Source organism: Mus caroli, unplaced genomic scaffold, assembly GCF_978045245.1.
Source record: "Mus caroli unplaced genomic scaffold, Mus_caroli_1 scaffold_1, whole genome shotgun sequence".
In the NCBI taxonomy this organism is placed as follows: Eukaryota; Metazoa; Chordata; class Mammalia; order Rodentia; family Muridae; genus Mus; species Mus caroli.
Window position 1 is genome coordinate 191096477 of NW_028227256.1, and position 19198 is coordinate 191115674.

A 19198-nucleotide genomic window follows, 5' to 3' on the forward strand; every position below is an offset into this window, starting at 1 on the left:
AGCATCCCTTCCTCCCTCCCATCTCTCTGTAGTTCAGGAGGAAGAGGCTCCTCTGACTGTCTCGGAAGGCTCCCTGGGTCTTCTTGTCCTCACCCAAGGGTGATGTGTGGTTTCCTGAGTCCCCATCTCTCACTCTCAAGCTTTCCCCAGAGCCTTTGTTCTCCTGGAACTCATGGCTGCTTGCTTTCTGGTAATGGCTCAGTCGGTCGGTCAGCTGTGCAGACAAAGTGGAAATGACTTTCTCCATATTCCACCAATGGCTCAGCCAACAGCCTCATCCGGGCACTACACAGGCCCCAAGAGTTGACACAGAGTTTACATGGCTCAGTGTATGTCTCCAGATTGATTCTAAAGCCACATGTAGATGGCACTGGTCATGTGTTAGGATCACTGCTGGTTATTGAAATTGTTCCCCCTTTCTTTTTTTTTACTAAAAATATAGTGTGAACATTTCATACACATATATGGTCTCATCTAACCAAGGCTGGCCTTGCATTCCTTATGTAGCTGAGGATAATATTGAATTCTTGATCCTATTGCCCCTGGATCCTCAATTCTGGGATTATAGGTGTACATCACCATCAGCACCATACTTGGTTATGCATCACTGAGCACTGAACCTAGGGCTTCATGCACTGTTAGCTGTGTTACAATCCCCAGCTCTCCCCTCCTTTTAAAGTTTGGGTCATAGGAGATGAAACCAGCTCCTTTACCTCCCTGAGTCAGGACTGTAGTCATCACATTGACACCAGTGAAGAAAGGACCCAGTTTTGTTGATGTCATCTCCTAAGGAGAGAATATTGGAGTGACCAGCTGGAATTTCATCTTCTGCACACACTTCAATATTCCTTTGTAATTTCAGCCTTGCCTGGCTTCCTGTGTGCCCAGCAAGCCTGCTCCCGAGGGGCCTGTTATCCACCTGTTGGGGACTTGCTCATTGGAAGGACTCAGCTTCTTCGAGCCTCATCTACCTGTGGATTGACCAAACCTGAGACCTATTGCACCCAATATGGACAGGTATGTCCTCCTTCCAAGGCCTCCAAGACAGGAAGAAGGTGAGACAGAATGGGGATACTGGATAAAGTGTAGAGGGCACAGGCCAAGGGCTATGCTCTGGGAGAGGGCAGAAGAGTTAAGTCCACATTCATGCTTGTAAGGAATTTAGAAGTATACAGAATTAATAGGACCTCTTAGCTCTGAGGGTAAAGTTGGCATCTTTGAGTGTCTGGGCCAGAGAGAATGCTGGCCTCTCCAGTTTTAGCAATGGGAAATGGAAAAACAACAACTTCCCAGTTATATAGAGTCTAATGTGACCTCCCTGGTAAAGCACGGGAGCTGTGGAGAGTGATCCAAAGTATGTCACAATCCCCCTGTTGCTGCTATCTCTGGGCCAGTGTGAGTGGGTAACAGGCTAGAGTAGATTTGTATCCTTTTCTGTGTAAAGGGGTCGTGTATCTGTCCGCCCTGGTGGTTCATATTCACGAGCTTGGTAAATGAAAAGCATTATGGATCATTTAATAAATGAAAAAAGGGTAGAGACTCAGTGATCATGGAAAAAGAAACGGAGTAAAGCCACATCACACCGCTCTAAGTGCGCCTGAAAATGTCGGCTGTCAGGTAATCAGCTTGGTCTTTTCTTTCAAGCATCCTTATTTAATAATATACATACTTGTTATTAGTGTAGATTAATTCTGTAAGTCAGGAGGTTCTTTATGGCATTCTATATATTCTGTAGTGGTTAGTTTCAAAAGTCAACTTGCAACAATCTAGAATCATTGGGGAAAGAGGCTAACAGGGAGAACTAAGTAGAGCACATTGGCCCGTGGGCATGTCTGTAGGGCACTGTCTTGATTATTAGCTTGATGGGAAGACGTATCTCATTGTTGGTGGTGTCATTCACTCTCTGGGCAAGGCCTGGATTACATGAGAGCAGATGAAGCCGGCTGGGTGCTAAGCCAGCTATAGGCAGTGTGGGGGCTTTCTCTGCTCTTGACTGTGGGAGTCATGTGATTGGTTGCAGGGGTTTCTGCCTTGTCTTCCCTGACATGACGATGGTAGCCTGCGATTGAAAGCCAAGCCCTTTCCTGTCCTGCAGTGCTGTTTGCTAGGCATTCTGTCACAGCAACCCAGATCAAAGGAGAGCACAGGGATATATAATGTGCTTTGATCTCATTCGCTTTCTCTAGCACTCTTTCTTTTGTATTTTATTTTTTAACATTTCAGACAGGTGTTTACTGCATCTCTAGTGTATGTCCTGCTGTCCCTTCCTTCCACACTCCCTCACATTTGTCCCTGTTCTCCCCCTGGATAACTTCACTTCTGACTGAATCTCATATATACACATGTGGTTGTATATAAAATTTAGGAACCACAAATCATAGAAACATTTGATACTGATCTTTTCAAGACTGGCTTAGATGGCTTGATCTATCTCCAGTTGCATCCATTTTCCCTCAAATGATGTAATTTCATTCTTTTTTATAGCTAAAAAAAAAAAAAGCCACATTTTCCTTATATATCCTTCTCTGTTGCTGAACACCCAGATTGGCTCTACAACTTAGATGCAGTGAACACTGATGGCCAGGTGTCTTAGTTAGGGTTTTACTGCTGTGAACAGACACCATGAGCAAGGCAACTCTTGTAAGACCAACATTTAATTAGGGCTGGCTTATAAGTTCAGAGGTTCAGTCCATTATCATCAAAGCAGGAACATGGCAACATCCAAGCAGACATGGTGCAAACAGAGCTGAGAGTTCTACATCATCTTCTGAAGGCTGCTAGTGGAAGACTGACTTCCAGGCAGCTAGGGTGAGGGTCTTAACTCCACGCCCACAGTGACACATCTACTTTAACAAGGCCACACCTCCAATAATGCCACTCCCTGGGCCAAGCATATACAAACCATCACACCAGTTGTCTCTGATGGGTTGGTTTAGTGTCCTTTGGCCAAAAATTGTATAACTGGGCCATATGGAGGATGTATGTTAGGTCTTTGAGAAGCCTACATGCTGACTTCTGTAGTGCTGGAGACTAGTTTGCTAGTCCCACCAGCAGTGTGCTAAAGGTCTCCTTTTTGTCTATATCCTCACTGGCATTTGTCTTTTGAATTCATCTTTTATTTAAAATTCATACAATATATTTTGGTCATGTGTTTTCACCTCCAGATCCCACCTCTCTCCTCAGCTTCCTATTCTCTATCTCCTTAAAAAAAAAAAAAAAAAAAAAAAACTAAAGCCTAAACAAAACAACAACAACAAAAAACATCACACAAAAACATAGAGTTGGGTTGGGTTGGCCAATTACTTCTGAGCATAAGGTCTGCCCTGCAGACTGGTTAATAGACCCAATGTCAGTGTCACACTGTTGAGGAAAATTGATTTTTCCTCTCCCAGCATCTATCAATCGCAAACAACTTCTTGGTTAGGGTGTGGCTCTGTATGCTTTTCCCTTTGCCACACTGGGATTTTCTCCAGCTTGAGCCTGTGCAGCTTGTGTGCATGCTGTCACAGTCCCTGTGAGTTCATATGTGCAGCTTGTGTGCATGCTGTCACAGTCCCTGTGAGTTCATATGTGCAGCTTGTGTGCACACTGTCACAGTCCCTGTGAGTTCATATGTGCAGCTTGTGTGCATGCTGTCACAGTCTCAGTGAGTTCATACGTACATCAAGCTTGTTGTGTCTAGAAAATGCCATTTCCTAGAAGCTCTTCACCTCTCTGGCTCTTACAACTTTTCTGCTTCCTCTTCTGCCTAGATTCCTGAGCCTTCAGAAGCATGGTGTGTTAGAAGCATCCCATTCAGCCCTAAGCCCTCCAAAACCCCTTATTCTCTGCACACCGTCCAGTTGAGGGTCTCTGTGTTAGTTGCCATCTACTTCAGGAAGAAGCTTCTCTGGGGAGGGTGGAGTCTGCAATGATCTGTATGTCATCAGATGTCACTTATTGCTGCTTTCTTTAGCAGAATAATAGTTTCCCCTAAGACTCATGACCTATATAGTCTCAGGCTCTTGGTCATTTTAGTGGTGTCCTGTATGGGCTCTAAGTCATGGGATGGGCCTTAAATCAAATGAAAAACTTGGCTACCGTCATTAACCATGTGCCCCTACAGCACAGGTGGGCATGTCTTACAGGTGGGTTGCTATTGTAGCTCCCAAGGCTTGTAGCCTTGTACTTTTCTGCTCTGGTAATGTGTATAGTACATTTATAGCTATGAATGTCAGTATGCATAAAGCTTCCAGTTGAGTACCAGTTCAATTCCTCTATGTTTGATGGCAAATTTGTGGTATCATCAGCAGTAGGGTCTGACTGTCAGGTAGTGAAATGTAACCAATAACATTAGATTGATTAGTGAGGGGCAGTCTACAGGGCCCCTTAAGCCAACAACATAAAAAGATGTAACCCACTCGTGTATTGGGCATTTTAATTGGAAGCATATGATGCCTGCATCTTACTACAGAGATACTCACTCATCCATGTTCACTGCTGCTCGACTGATAAGAGCCAGAATTGAAAACAATTTAGTTTACATCAAGTGAAGAATAAAGAAAGTGTGATACATTTACACAATGAAATATTAGTCATCTGTTAAGAAAAAATAAAACGTGAATATAAAATGGATGGAACTAGAAACAATTATCCTGAGTGAGGAAACCCAGACCCAGAAAGACAAACACTGCATGTCTGTCTCTTTTATATGTGGATGTTAGCTTTTAAGCTTTAGACATGTGTGTTTCATTTAGAATATCCACAGAGGTTAGGTAGATAGTAAGGGATAAAGGGAGAGGACAGGATCCTTCCAAGGGAGGGTAAATAGAATACAGTGTTATAGAGAGATAAAGAAGAAACTAGAATAGGAGGATTAAATGATGAGGGTGAGGGGGCAGGTAAAGGAGGGAATATGGAGAGGGTCAACTAACTCTGAAGGCCTTCTGAAAAACTGTGTGGAAATCCACAGCTGTATGAGCTTCCTAAAATAGATACATATATAAAAGAGTTTAATGAGGTTATGTATAATGGAGGAGATAGCACCCTGACTAGACATCAGCATATGTTGTTTATACTCTTAGCAACCATGGTTCTCCTGGGACAGATGTGGTTGGAAGGCCTCTTTGATTTGGATTTCTCTGACAGCTAAGGAGACTGATTGCCTCTTTGTGTTTATTTGCTATTTATGGTTCAACTTTTGAGAACTGTCTCTTAGTAGCCCATTTATTGATATTATTGTCTGAATTTTTGTTGTTTAGTTGAGTTCTTGGTATATTATAGCTATTAACCCTCTGTTGGATGTGTAGGTAGCAAAGATTTTTTTCTTCCTCTGTAGTCTAGCTCTTCCTTTAACAATTTCCTTTGATGTACAGAAGCTATTTAATTTCTTAAGGTCTTATTTCTTGATCCTTGGCCACAATTCTTTAGGAACTGGAGTCCTATTCAGGAAGTCCTTGATTGTGCCCACAGCTTCAAGTGTTCCTCCTTAAGTTTCATGTCTTGTATCAACGTCTTTGATCCACACAGAGCTGATTTTTGCTATGTCTGAGAGATGGGGGATTTGGGCTCATTCCCATACATGTGGACAGCCAGTTTGCTTAGCTCCATTTGCTAAAAGCTGCAGTCTTTTCTACACTGCGTATCTTTTGGGAGGTTTGTCAAAAGTCAGGTGACTGTGGCTGTGTGGGTTTGCATCTGGATCATGTGCTCCGCTGATCTGCGTTTGGACCGATACAAGCCGTTTCTGTTCTTGCAACTCTGAGAATAACTTGAGATGAGGAGTGTCCTACTTGTAGTACTCTTCATATTGGATAGGGGTACTCTGTCTCTCTAAGGTCTTTTGTGCTTCCATATGAGTTTTAATGTTTACTTTTCTATTTCTGTGTGACAAGTGGCACAATAGAATTTTGATGATGTGTTGGCTCTGTAGACTGGTTTTAGTAAGACAGTCATTCTTGCTGAATTAACTCTTCTGATCCATGACAGTGAGGTCAATTTAAAGTTTGCCTTGTGCAGGCTTTTTACTTCCTTGGTTAGATTTATTGCAAGGTATTTAAAAGTAGCTTGGCCTTTCTGAGGATTGTGATATTCTCCCACAATGCCTCTGAACCTTTAGGAGCTTTAGATTTCTTTTCTTACCCCTCAACAAGTTGGGGGCTTTTTTTGCTCCTTTATGTTTACATGTGTTGAAAATTTTCTGACTCCTTGTCTCCCTTCCAGTTGCCTGACTGTCTTATTTTGTCTTTGTGTGTGTGTGTGTGTGTGTGTGTGTGTGTGCGCGCGCGCGCGCGCGCGAGCGCCAAGGATTGAACCATGTACAAGTTAGCAAACACTCTTCTACTGGATTACATCCTTAGCTCTACTTTATCTCTTTGTTCGCTTTTTGGAGACAAGGTCTCACTATATAGCTCTGGCTGATCTACAACTCGATAGGTAGATCAGGCTGGCCTCAAACATACAGAAATCACCTGCTTCTGCCTACCAAGTGTTAGGATTGAAGGTGTGTATCATCATGCCTAACTTCACTTCAACTCTTTATATCAAGGCTGAGTCTCCCCAAGTTGCCAAAACTGGCCTCAAACAATACAATGCCCTGTTCTCAGCTTCCTGAGTAGCAGGGTCCTTAGCCACTTTACTGCCTTCAAAGTAGGCTTGTGCAAGAAGAGAGTGGCAGGGAAAGCTTGTCAGGAGTGTCTACAGCCTCTAACAGAAAGAGGAAAGAGGAAGAGAAGTGGATGGTTGCCTTTGACCCTGATGAAGGAACATGGGTTTTTGTGGATACATTTTTCCAGGCTGCCCTGCTTTCAGGACCTGAAAGAGGGTATTTGAAGTGCTCTTGTCTCATTGTCCATCCAGGCCCTGACATTTTTTGTGGATATTTTTAATCATAGAAGGAACCAAGTAAGGACTTTGGAAATATCTGGCAAAGATAGATGTGCTGTTTCCAGTGTCACGCACTTGGATATAGGAAGCCTGCTTGACTAGATTGGGTAACAGACTACTCCCTGTAGCCCAGGCAACAGGGGACCCTGCAGTGCTAAGCTTTCTAGGCAGTAGAGAGAATTCAGATGCCCACCTATAGCCCTCCCCTAAATCATGTGCCACTAAGCCTAGGTCTGATTTTCAGAGGGAGACTTCTGTCTTCTTCTTGAGACTGACTTGCCTCAGAAGATGGAACAGAGGACCCCGTGGTGGAAGATATTCTCAGACACAGCCTCTGAGGAGACTTTTCCCCACTTGGCCTGGACATCTGGCTTCTCCCTAGTCTGCCCTCTGCCTCTTTCAGCTAGAGCTCCTAGGAACTGGCCTCTTGTCCTGCTTATAAGCAGCCTCCTGAGAGCAAAGTAGGTGCTTGCAAAAGAGAAGTCTAGACTGTTGCAACCCTGGGGATGGGTAAATACTAGCTATTTTCTGCTGTGAAAGCTAAGAAGTTTTGGCTCGTTCTTTTTCTATGGGAGAAAATAAATCCAGGAAGCCTTTTGCAGAGTAGAGAATGGGACACCTTATGGGTGATGAAGAGTTCCAGGTCTGGCAGCTGCAGTGTGACCTTGGGTACGAAATTAGTCTCACTCTCTCACCAGTGTGGGACAGAATGTTCTGCAGGGTAAGCTGGGGGCAGACAGTACCATCTCTCCTGTGCCTCCTGCCCTCTGCCTTATTTCTCTCTTTTCTTTCTCCCTGTGTTTTTTCGAAAAACCTGTGATTTTTCAATAATGAAGACACATAGACACACAGACAGACAGACAGACAGACAGACACACACACACACACACACACACATACACACACACACACACTGTGAAGGTTCAGTGCCTCCTTCTCAGTCCCATATTGGGTGCATTGATAGATCAGAACCCACTCTCAGCCATACATTGAGTAGACCCAAGCCCTTCTCTTTGAGTCAATTCATGAAAGGTATCACACCAAGAATTTTATATAAACATGTCAAGTGATTATCTTAGCACCTTGTTATTCCCATAAGCTGTGAGAAGGTTTGGACTCCTGATGGGAACAAGGAAATGTTGAGTTTCCTGAGTGGTTATGCAGGGGTTGAGGTACTAGGCTGTTAACATCTCACACCCCCCCTTCTCTGCTTTCCCTGCGTATCCCTGGAGTTGAGGCTTCTCTTCTGTCTGTGTAGGAGTCACAGTGGTGGCCTCTTGAGGTGGAATGAAGGCCAGTGTAGAGGGACTTGTGACCTCAGACATCTCTGTTTCCCTTCACCCAACCCCTTATCTGCTGGACTAGGTGGATGGCAGACAGTTGCAGGCATGCTGGGATTCTGTCCAGTTCCCAAAGTGTCCTTTCCAGCTTCTGGCCTCAGGAAGCGACTCTTCTGCAAGCCAGTCTCAGCCTGTCTGCACGTTCCTTCCCCAGCCCCGTTCTGCCTCCATGGCTGGCTGGACACCGTGGGCCTCCAGTGCTGGACTCTTTGGATTTCAACTGCATGTTGCAACCCTTGCAATGGACATTGGACATAGCTACCTTTGTCCAGTTGCACCTCCCCCCACTTTGCCTTTCTGAGCTGGCATGCCTTCATGACCCATTAATGGTCTGACCCTGAGTGTGGGCTACACTCAATCAGAACTGTACTGCAGTTTCCTAGTTCTAGACAGTATACCCCATGCTTTCTTCCTTCTGGCTCCTGTATCTTCTGTGCAGGATCATTGTAGAGACATTCCCTCAGTCCCAAGGCCTGGATAAAATAATATGTGACACTCTCCCACCCAGATGCACCTCTGCACTACCCCTGAGCCACAGATGAGAGGGAGCAATGGTAGCACCCAGTTCAGGGGACGATTGTGAGGACTATGCGGTAGAATACCCAGAATAACCTGCAGATGCTGTTCTCCTTCAGGTCGCTCCTCCTTCCTCCCATCCCCCTTCCCTATTCTTTCCCTCTGCCTCCCTCTTCTTTCCACCCCCTTTCCCTTTTTCCCTCCCTTCTTGTCTCCTGGGGGCTGTATCCACTCACAGAGGCAGCTCTACCCACAGATCTCCTGAGCTCATCTTCCTTGTCAGGCCAGTCGCACACCCCATAGAAGCCAAACCACCCTGATCCTATTTTCCCTGCTTCCTAAGGATCACTGCTGCCAGTCCTGCCTGATACCCTCCTTCTCTGTGTGTGTGTGTGTGTGTGTGTGTGTGTGTGTGTGAGAGAGAGAGAGAGAGAGAGAGAGAGAGAGAGAGAGAGAGAGAGAGAGAGAGACTGCTAGAGAAGCCATAGCCAGTCAACCCTGATTGGAGGCTGAGGTCCTGGTTCTGACTCAGAATAGAGTTGTGGCTTTGGGAAAGGTCTGGCTCCAGTCTAGATCACCATTTCTCTACATAAGAAACTTGACATTTTCTCAGCCCTGGTGTCTCTGCCAGTCTCTCAGAGGTTGCCCTGGGGACTGCATGATGTCTTGGGACCATAGTGTAAGGGCTGCCTATGAGCAAGGCTTTTCAAGAACCAGAGCCCATAGCTTTGTCTGGATGCTTCCAGCCTTGGCTTCTGCTTCCAACAGTCTTGACAGCTTTGACAGCATGTGTCTGCTGTTTCTCAAATGGTCTACTTACCCCAGCCTACCCCCTTTCTGAGGGAAACATAATCATGTCTTGTCTTAATGACAGTTTTGCACAGCCCATTCCCCAAGTTAATTATCTGTGTAAACCAAAAGCTGCCATTTTAGTCTCTCGAAAAGAAGAGAGCTGCAGCCAGGAGGAGGAGATACATTTCTTCCACCTCAGCACTTATACGCTCACGAGCACCCACATGGCCACCTCTACCTACACTGGCCCCTGCTTTTCCTTGTTTGGAAACGGTCTGCTTTTGTGACTTTAAGAAAGGTTAATGTGTAGGTAGAGAGTGTATGTACATATGTATCTATGTGTGTACACCCACTGTGTTAGCCATTTCTCTGTAACTGTGATAAAATATTAAAAGTAACTTAAGGAGGAAAGGGTTTATTTTAGCTTCTGTCCAGAGGGAAAGAGTTCATAATGACAAGAAAGGCAGGGTTGTAGGAGCAGGAAGCAGAGGGATCATGTTTCACCCATACACAGGAAGCCAAAATCAAGAAGAGGACACGAGGAGAGGCTATAAACCCTCAAAGCCTGTCCCTGGAGGACATATTTCCTCTAACAAGGGACCTGATCCAAACAGCAGCACAGATAGGTGCTGCATGGTTTAAATACGTACACCCGTGGAAGACATTTCTCATTCACACCACATCACGGACACACACACACACACACACACACACACACACATTGCACCACATATGGTGTCTTATTGTTGTGGCAGGATATGGGACAAAAGCAACGTAAGGAAGGGTCTATTTCATTAACTCGTTGTTTTAAGGAAGAGTTTATTTTGTCTCATGATTTGAGCCAAACTCCTCATGGCTGAGGAAATCACGGCAGCTGGAGTGTGAGGCTGCTGGTCACACGGCGTCCACAGTCAGGGGATGAGGGATGAGGGAGGCTGCTGCTCAGCTTGCTTTTCCTTTTTCCTTCTGTCTTGAGAGCTAGCCTGTGGAATGGTGTCACCAACGTTCAGGGTAGGTCTTCCCTCTTCAGTAAAACTGCCAGGATTCATCCTTGTGGACAGACCCAGAGGTTTGCTTCCCAGATCATTCTGAATCCAGTAAAGCTGGCAATAAAGGTTGACCATCATGTGACACACACACACACACACACACACACACACACATACACGCCACAGATACTGTCCTCTTTCTGTAGGGTTTTAAGCTTGTGTCTCTACATACAAAATGTTGGCTTTCCTGTTCCCCAACTCTGAAAAGGCTCAAGGTCTGAGGCTCCCATGACTGCTGCCGTTTTACGGTGTTGGGTGAGCATGGCAGATTTCCTTATTTTAATGTAATCTCCCTTAGGGAAGGTCAGCAAGTCAGACCTCAGCACAGGTTTGGTATATCAAAGACATAGGCAAACGTTTGCAAAGGGTCCCAAGAGAGTAAGTGTCACCCTTGAGGGGATGGAAGAAAATGAAAATGAATGTTGGAGTTGAATGGTTACTGTCAGAGGGAAGCAAGACCTGGTCACATACAGTATGAGGCTGTTAGATTGTGGCTGCTATGGGCAAGGGAATGGGCTTGTGGAGCTACAAGGACAGAAGAGAGGAGAAAGGCCTAAGGGGACGGCCTGGAGATACACCATTCCTAGGGTTCAGTCCCTTATTAACACCCAACATGGCCCTTGCTTCAAAGGGAATCAGAGAGATTTTATTCTGGGTCACAAATGAGTTGCTGTGGTCTAGGAACTCAGATTCAGGTTATTCCTAGTGACAGCTACACTGTGGAAGTGGTCACATGAGCTGCCTGATGACACTGCCAGCTTCTGGGTTCGTGGAAGCTTGCTGCCTGCTAAGCGTATGCATTCAGAAGGTTTTGACCGATAGATAATCAGAGGGTGTTGGGTACAATGCAAAAGATGGGGAAGACCTTTCTATCTCTGGATCTGCAATACTCTGACTCCCAACAGTCATGAAGTTCTAATCACCTTTAGAATCTTTAACACCGGTCTGGCATTTCTAGGAAATTCTCCTCATGCCTCAAGCAATGTCCTGCAGGCCTGTCTCTGCCAGCTAGGGCCTCTGTGACCACAGCATGAACTTAGGAAGCCATTGTCAGGGGTAGAATTGATTTCCCACTCTCTGCACTAGGGACGTCTTTGCTTTAGAGGGATCTGCCCTTTTTGGGTGAAGAGGAGAGGAGAGCAGTGTTTGGAAAATCTACTTAGTCTCGTGTGTGGTGGTGGCTGTATGACCTCTGTATGCTTTTAGTCAGAATTGCACAGGGTAGTATGGAGTCAGATGCCTGGTACATGAGTCTCTGCTTCATCCATCTAGTTTTCCTGACCAGTACACTGGGGATACTCACCATGTAAGATGCAGTATATCCCCATCAGAGGTCTTGGAAGGGTGAGCCAAAGGTATGAGGGTAGTGCTCAGGAGAGCAGGGGTACTGCAATGTAATTTTGGGGTATGTGGTGAACCTGGGCTCTATAATCAGCTTCAGAAAATCGCCTTTCTCGATTTAGTTTAGACAGCAATAGAGCTGCCTAAACAGTTTGCTCTGAACGAGAAAGGAGCTGAAGTTGAAAATGGCTAACTGCCCTGGAGCCTCTTCCTACCAAGTACCTGCTTCCGGCCCTGACTTTAGCCTTTTACTGGTTCTAGGGAGACTTCAGGAGACTGATGAACCCCATGTCGAGGAAGGGCTGTGGGGTGCCCTCTCTGGCTTCCCACAACTCTTCCTTTCCTTAGAGCCAGATTCCCCATCAGACCTCTGGTTAGGGTCTTCTCCTCTTGATTCTTTTGTCCTGCTGACACCCATGCTTCTGTGGTTTTCTGGAATGCTAAGCTCGGTCCAGGGAGTTTTAACTCATGTCATAACAGGGACAACTTAGCATCACATCTATCTTAGGAAGCTGACATGGAGACGTGTGTTTTCTTTACTTTTATTTCTTTTTTAGTTTTTTGTAGAATTTTTTTTCTCCAAGACAGCAGGGCTTTTGGTTTGTTTTATTTTGTCCCTGGTTTCCTCCTTTGGGCCTTGGCTAGTGCCCATGACCCTGGAGATAGCTTTGATGAAAACAAAACAGCCCCCTAGGTCATCCCTGAAGGGACTGCATCTTGGCTAACCAGAGCTTGCTTTCCTATTCTTGCCTACTGTTCTTCAGAGCTCTCCAATGCATGCTCCTTCCTTCTCTACTGTGATCCAGGCCCATAGGCTTTTGTTCATTCCTCTGCCCTAGTTTAGCTCTCTAGAAGGGGTTGTCTTTCAGCCAGATTGCTGAGATTCTAGAAGGCTCCAGGAGAAAGTCCAGCCTCTCCAGCTGGAGAGAAAGCAGGAGCCAAACTGGCTGGAGGCCTGGCAGGCCGGACTGATAAGAATGCAACATCTCTTGGATAGCGCACAGGGAGCATGCTGGCTACGTGACCCAGGGAGGGAGGCAGCAGCTGCTGGGAACAGCCATTGCTGTAGAGAAAGAGGCACATAGGACCTGTGAGAAGAGACTCATGCGCCCTAACATATACACATATTACACGGAAAGGGAAACTGAGGCCAGAGGGAAGGCACACAACTTGTCTCCAATTGAGCTCCTATTGTAGCTGTTCTATTTCAGGCCCATCCTGCTGGCGAGTCAACAGCAGAGCTACTTAAAATACCTTTCTGAAGCTGGGACTTAGCTTCCCTTTGAGTGCAAAGCCAATTCCCTCTTCAGCCATGTTACCAGACATGAAGCTCGTAGTGTCTGAGCCCAGGAAGCCATCTGATCCCTCATCAGTACTTGTACACGTGGGAGGGTGGTGGAGATGATTTGAGGCCCCCGTGCAGTCTTTATGACTGAGGCAGCTCAGAGAAATGAGCCCACACTGACACCGAATATCTTTAACATATCTTATTTATAACCCTGTCTATATTCCTACATATAAAAGTCAATACTAATTATATAAAAGTTTAAACATATCACAAACTAACGAAAAGGGGGAAAGCCACCTAAAATCCTGTCAGAGAGATAATAAACTGATCTATCTGCTTATAAGTTGAAATAGGTAAATATTGGCAATTTTGTGTGTGTTTTTCCCTACTATATTGATATATTTTCTTCCCAACATAGTCTGTTCCTTAAAAAATATATCTGAAATCATATTGTATGTATGAGTTTAAGCTTACCTTTAACCCACAAAACATTATAATGTAATCGCTTCCCCATACAATTGCACAGTTTCTATAAACTCTTTAATAGTTACATAACTGTCATTTCGGAGCACCAAGGCCATTTCTACCATCTCTGGCTCCTTGGACAATGTCCTAAGCTAAGAAAGAAAGAGCCTTGTGTTACGTGCTGCCATGGCCAGCAAGGGATGGGCTCAGCTCCCAGCCTGGGGTGGGGAGCTCGGGTGACAGCGTTGGCCAGAAGGCAGCTGGCCCTGTCTCTCCTCCAGACATGTGCTGAGTACAGGCAGAATGGAGTGGAAAATATGCATATGAGGCGGGGCAGAGTGAAGGGAAGGGCACACTCCCTCGCCAAGGACCAAATAGGGTCTGGGGGGGCCTCCTGCCCTAGTCTTCCCTTGCCCAGAAAAGATGACGCTAAGTGCCCAGGCAGTTCAGCTAGTGGCACATCTCTCATCACCATGGCAGCTAAGCTGAGAGAGCTGGAGAAGTTGGGTCGTTCCCAGAGTGCTCTCTGTGCTATGGGCTCCCCCAAGGTCATCTTGAGGGTCAGCACAAGCCCTGCTTGGTGCTGTGTGGATGAGACAGCATGCTTCTGGTAATGTCTGTTGCTCAGCAACTTTATTGGGGGAAAACAGATAAATACTATTTTCCTCAAAGGGCTGATGTGAAACTTGATTGGGTTTTGTTGTTGTTGTTTTGATTTTTTTGTTTTTTGTTTTCTTTTTCTTTGTTTTGTTTTGTTTTGGTTTGGTTTTTGTTTTGTTTTGATCCAAGGTCTCATTTAGCTCAGGCTGGTCTTGAACTCACTGTGTAGGTATGGACGCGACTTTGAACTTCTGATCCTCCTGCCTCCACTTGCTCGGGGCTGGGATTACAAGCATGTACCAGCATGCCTAGGTTTTGCGATACTAGGGATCACACCCAGAACTTTGTGTATTCTAGGCAACTGCTCTGCCACCCAGGCCCCTTAAATAGGCTCTGATAATGAAATTATCTGATACAGTTCTTGATACCTGGCCAGAACTCCCTCAGTTAATTTCATTTTCCTGAGAAACCGGTCTTGTTACGTTGCCTAGTCTGACACCAAACTTGGGTTTAAGCTATCCTCTTGCTTTAGCATCCTGAGCAGCTGGTAGCGTAGGTAATGGCTTCACCTTAATACCTGATTCCTTACTTCCTCTCCACTCCTTTCAAACAAGCTGAGGTCAGTAAAGAAATAGCTATTGATCACATGGATGAAAATAGTTGGCACTTGTTGAGCATTGCCAATCACTGCTCGCTCGCTCACTCATTCATTCAATCAGCAAGTGCTTAGCAGTGTGCCAGGCACTTTCTCCATGCTGGGAGGCAGTGGGGAAGAAATATAAGCCATCATCCTCCTGGAGAATACACTGTAGAAGGGGAAGACAGATAGTCGACAGAAATGAACAGGAAGTGTATAGTACAGCAAGTGGAGATGGGTGGTCAGAGAAATCCAGGATGGGAAATGGCTGGTGAGGGACAGGCACAGTCTAGTTTACTAAGGCATTTTTGGTTGTGATCAGGAACGGAGAGAGTGCTGTTCCTTCACTGACCAGGACTAAGTAATGGGAAGTGTGGAGGAAAGCTGAGGCCCTGGAAGACGGACACTCAGCTCCCCTTCTTTTCTGGGCCAGTGCTGTGAGCACACAGAGGCAACATGGTGCTGGCAAAAGAGAGTCCATAGCTCATGAGCAGGTCCAGCATGGTCACAGAGTGCACTTGAGCGGAGGTCCCCATGCATGTGACACTGGCTCGGGCAATATGTAGCCTTCCCTGCACAGAGCTGAGTCTGAATCTGGAAGGTGATGAGTTGAGATTAGAGGATTAGATCTCACAGAGGAGGAGGATTAGAGGAAAACAGAGGCCTGGGATGTGTAGAGAATCAGCAAAGATCAGTGGTCCTGCCCAACTAAGCCTTGCTTCTACCCTGGAGTGAACTTTGAGCCTTGTGGGTTGTACTCTCTTGGGCAGGATTTTGGGCAGGATTTGGGGTTATGGCTACTCAGAGAGAGCAGGTATTTGTATTCAGAGCCCAAAGAAGCTGGGGCAGGGCCACACTGTGCCTGGGGGAAGTGGTATGCTCATATGCTCATAGGCACAGACTCAGAGACAGATCACCTCTCTGATCACCTTCGTTTCTCCATTATCTCTGCCTCGACCAGGAGTCCATCCATGTAGCTCTGTAGTTTAGTCCCATGTCCCATTCAGAGGGAGGTACAGGGAATGGGAGATGTGGGTATTGTTTGCTAGACCTGCCTCAGGAAGACAGCTATGTGGTTAGTATTGTCAGCTTGACGGACATTACAATGAGTCCAGCATTTGGGGCATGCCTGTACAGAATTACCTTGATTATGTTAACTGTGGGTTTAGCTGAGATCCTGGGCTGCATAAGTGGGAGAAGTACTCAGAGCAGCCCCAAGCATTCGTTCATCCTGTGCTGCTCGGAGCAGCCCCATGTGTTCATCCTATGCTGCCCGTTGACCGTGGATGTGATGTGAGCAGCCAGAAGCTCCTGCACCTTTTGATTCACCAGTACAATGGTCTGGTTCCCTCTATTGGCAGAAGGGCTCACTGAGGCTGGGAAGAGGGTGTATGAGGGAGGACCACCTCTATTTCACTCTGCTTAGTCTCAGTGTGGGCGCCTGGAGGGACTTGGACATTGGGAACTGGTCTTTGTGACAGACAGGTTGGAACCCTCTGAGGTAGCAGAGGCTGCAATGATGGCTAGAAGAGATCTGACGAAGCAGAGCATGTCTTGAATAAACCCTTTATTAAGTTGATTTGGTCAGAGAGCTTATTACAGCAACAAGAACAGGAACTAAGACAGCTAGCTTCTCTCCTGTGGGTAGGGCATCTTGGAGCTGGGAAATGGTAACCAATGGTGGGCTTTCTTAGAGACGAGTGTAACCTCCAGAGCCCAGTGCCATGCCTGGCACATGAGACATGCTCAACAAGTACTTTGGGGGGGGGGACTCTAATTCAACCCTCGTTCAACTTACTGAGGAAAAAGACAGAGTTGGAGAAGAGGAATAATGGAACCAGTACCAGATCTTCACATTCCTTTGTTCTCTTCTGTGTTCCCTAACACAGTAGGTGCTAAGTCAGAGTGGGTTTCCCCCTCCTTCCCCCTACCCACATCCCATCTCTGCAGTTTTGAGGCAATGGCATGAGCCAAGATTGTTTTCTACCACTGTGTGCCCCTTCCCCAACCCCAATATTGATTTGTTTTGCTGTAACTAGGAAGACCTCAGATTTAAACTAAGTGATGGCCAGTAGCCCTGGGTTAAGAAATTCATCTTTCTTAGTGTGTTAGTGACATTGCCAGGTCCTTTGAGGGTGAGATTCGAGATGAAGATATGTGCTAGGTTCCCCCAGCACATAGGGGAGAGCCCCCTGAGGACTCACTCTGAGCTGTGCCACTTCCCTCCCCTACAGTGGCAGATGAAATGCTGCAAGTGTGACTCCAGGCTGCCTCGAAATTACAACAGTCACCGAGTGGAGAATGTCGCATCGTCTTCAGGCCCCATGCGCTGGTGGCAGTCACAGAATGGTGAGGACCTGCCATATGCAGGAACCCGTGATTATGGGGGCTCCACAGGCTGGGGCATATGGAGGTGTTCCAAGATGATCTGGGTTTCTGCGGCAAAGGGTGTGGGAGGCGGGGCAGGCAGAACCTTCCAGCTTTGCTTTGGGGGATCTGTTGGATGCTAAAGGCAGTGAGAAGGTGTGCTGGCAGAGAACCACATCTATTTCACTTTGCCCTTGTCTCTATGGGTGGGTGCATGGAAGGACTTGGGTCTTGGGAATGAATCTGTTTGTGACAGACAGGCCAGAATCCTCTGAGCTGTCAGAGGTGTCAGTGATGATATCAGCATCTGACAAGGACAGGCTTAAATATATAACATAACAGAAGCATACTGGTCCGCTCCTTTCCCAGAGGTGGCTCAGAGTCAAGGTTGGAGATGCTCTGGCTGCCCAGAGCTGATGTTATCAAGGCCTTTGGGGGTGTCAGGGAGATCATCTTGTCTAACTTTTCTGCTTCTTATCCTTCCAGATGTGAGCCCTGTCTCTCTGCAGCTGGACCTAGACAAGAGGATGCAGCTTCAGGACATCATGATGGACTTTAAGGTTTGCTCTTGAGGACTTCAGGGGATAGGAGAGGGACCTAAGCTGACAGAGAATACAGTGCTTTCTCTCCCTAAGCTGGGATGGTGACATCATGTGCTAGGGGTCCTGTTTCAGAGTAGGGGCACTCACTAGGATCTTATATCATGGTAACAACAGACAGGTGGGCCATCAGGAGAAGAGGGCTCCTTCCCATTCCCCCATTCTGGTCATGCTGCAGTTGCAGACCCTGGTCCTCTCTGCAGCCACCATCTTCAACTTGTCTAACCAACTCTACTCTGGCATATAACAGTTCTATTGGGCTTGGTTGCTTTTTATGATTTGGATATGAAATGTCCCTGGAATAGCTCATGTGTTGATGGCTTGGTCCCCAATGGGTGGACCTAGTCATCAAGAGGTAATTGGATCATGAGGCCTCTGATGGAACCAATGCACCAATCCATTGATAGACTGATAATCTGTGGCATTATATCAAAGTGATGGAGACTTTCAGGTAGGGCCTGGTTGGAAGAAGTCAGTCACTGAGGGCATGCCCTTTGGGGCCCTATTCGTCTGGACATTCCCTTTCTTTGTTTCTCACCCTCTCCCTACTCCTGGTCTTACTGGATCCATCATTAGTGATCTGTTTTACTTCACTCCTGGGAGTAGCCTATAATCCAGCACTGAGGAAGGAGGGCTGGGGCAGATGGATGCCCGGGGCTAATTAGCCAGCAATTCTAGTTGAATCAGTGAGCTCCAGGTTCAATAGTAATTCCTGTCTCAAAAAACCAGGTGAAGAACTATTGAGAAAGGCATCAACCTCTGTATACCTAAACACACAAAATAAGTAGACTATACCAGAAATGTAAGCCTATGTGGTAAACATCTGTTAATCCTGCTTCTTGCTGTGACAAAGTTCTTTGAGAAACCAGTTTTCGGAGAAAGGATTTATTTTGGCTCAGGGTGTCAGAAACTTCAGCCTATAGTGGCTGCTCCATTGACTAAGCTGAGGTTGAATATCATGGCAGAGAGCATGAGGTGAGGGTGGATCCTTCCAGTCATCATCTCCACAGGTGGATCACTGATGATGCAGGGAAACACTAGGCTAGAGATCTGAACTCTGGTCCTCAAACTTACACACCAAGCACAGCTATCATCTTCCCAGATGCTGGTGTACTGTATTTTAACAACTTTGAAGATGAGATCAAGTTTATTGAGCATCCAGGAGCTTACCTATCCACAGGAAGGACACACAGTGCCCCACCGCTCTTGGAGAACAGTCTATCCCATCAACTCTATGGCCTCTGGAATCCCTCCTCCGGTCTTACACTCTCCTCTTAGAGACAATGGTTTTCATTCATTTGTGACAGGTCATGTGCTTTCTTCAGAGAGGATTTAATTTT

General features: G+C 46.3%; 1 protein-coding gene across 3 annotated transcripts in view; it reads left to right on the forward strand.

Annotated features, from left to right (window-relative positions):
• Lamb3 (laminin subunit beta 3) overlaps positions 1 to 19198 on the forward strand; it is a 42045-nt gene that overhangs the window by 1430 nt on the left and 21417 nt on the right. For all 3 annotated transcript variants that reach the window (XM_029475039.1, XM_021176807.2, XM_085844050.1), the window contains exons 3-5: positions 863 to 1017; positions 17127 to 17241; positions 17746 to 17819. In XM_029475039.1, the coding sequence (XP_029330899.1) occupies positions 863 to 1017; positions 17127 to 17241; positions 17746 to 17819 (344 nt within the window). The remainder of the gene's footprint in view (positions 1 to 862; positions 1018 to 17126; positions 17242 to 17745; positions 17820 to 19198) is intronic.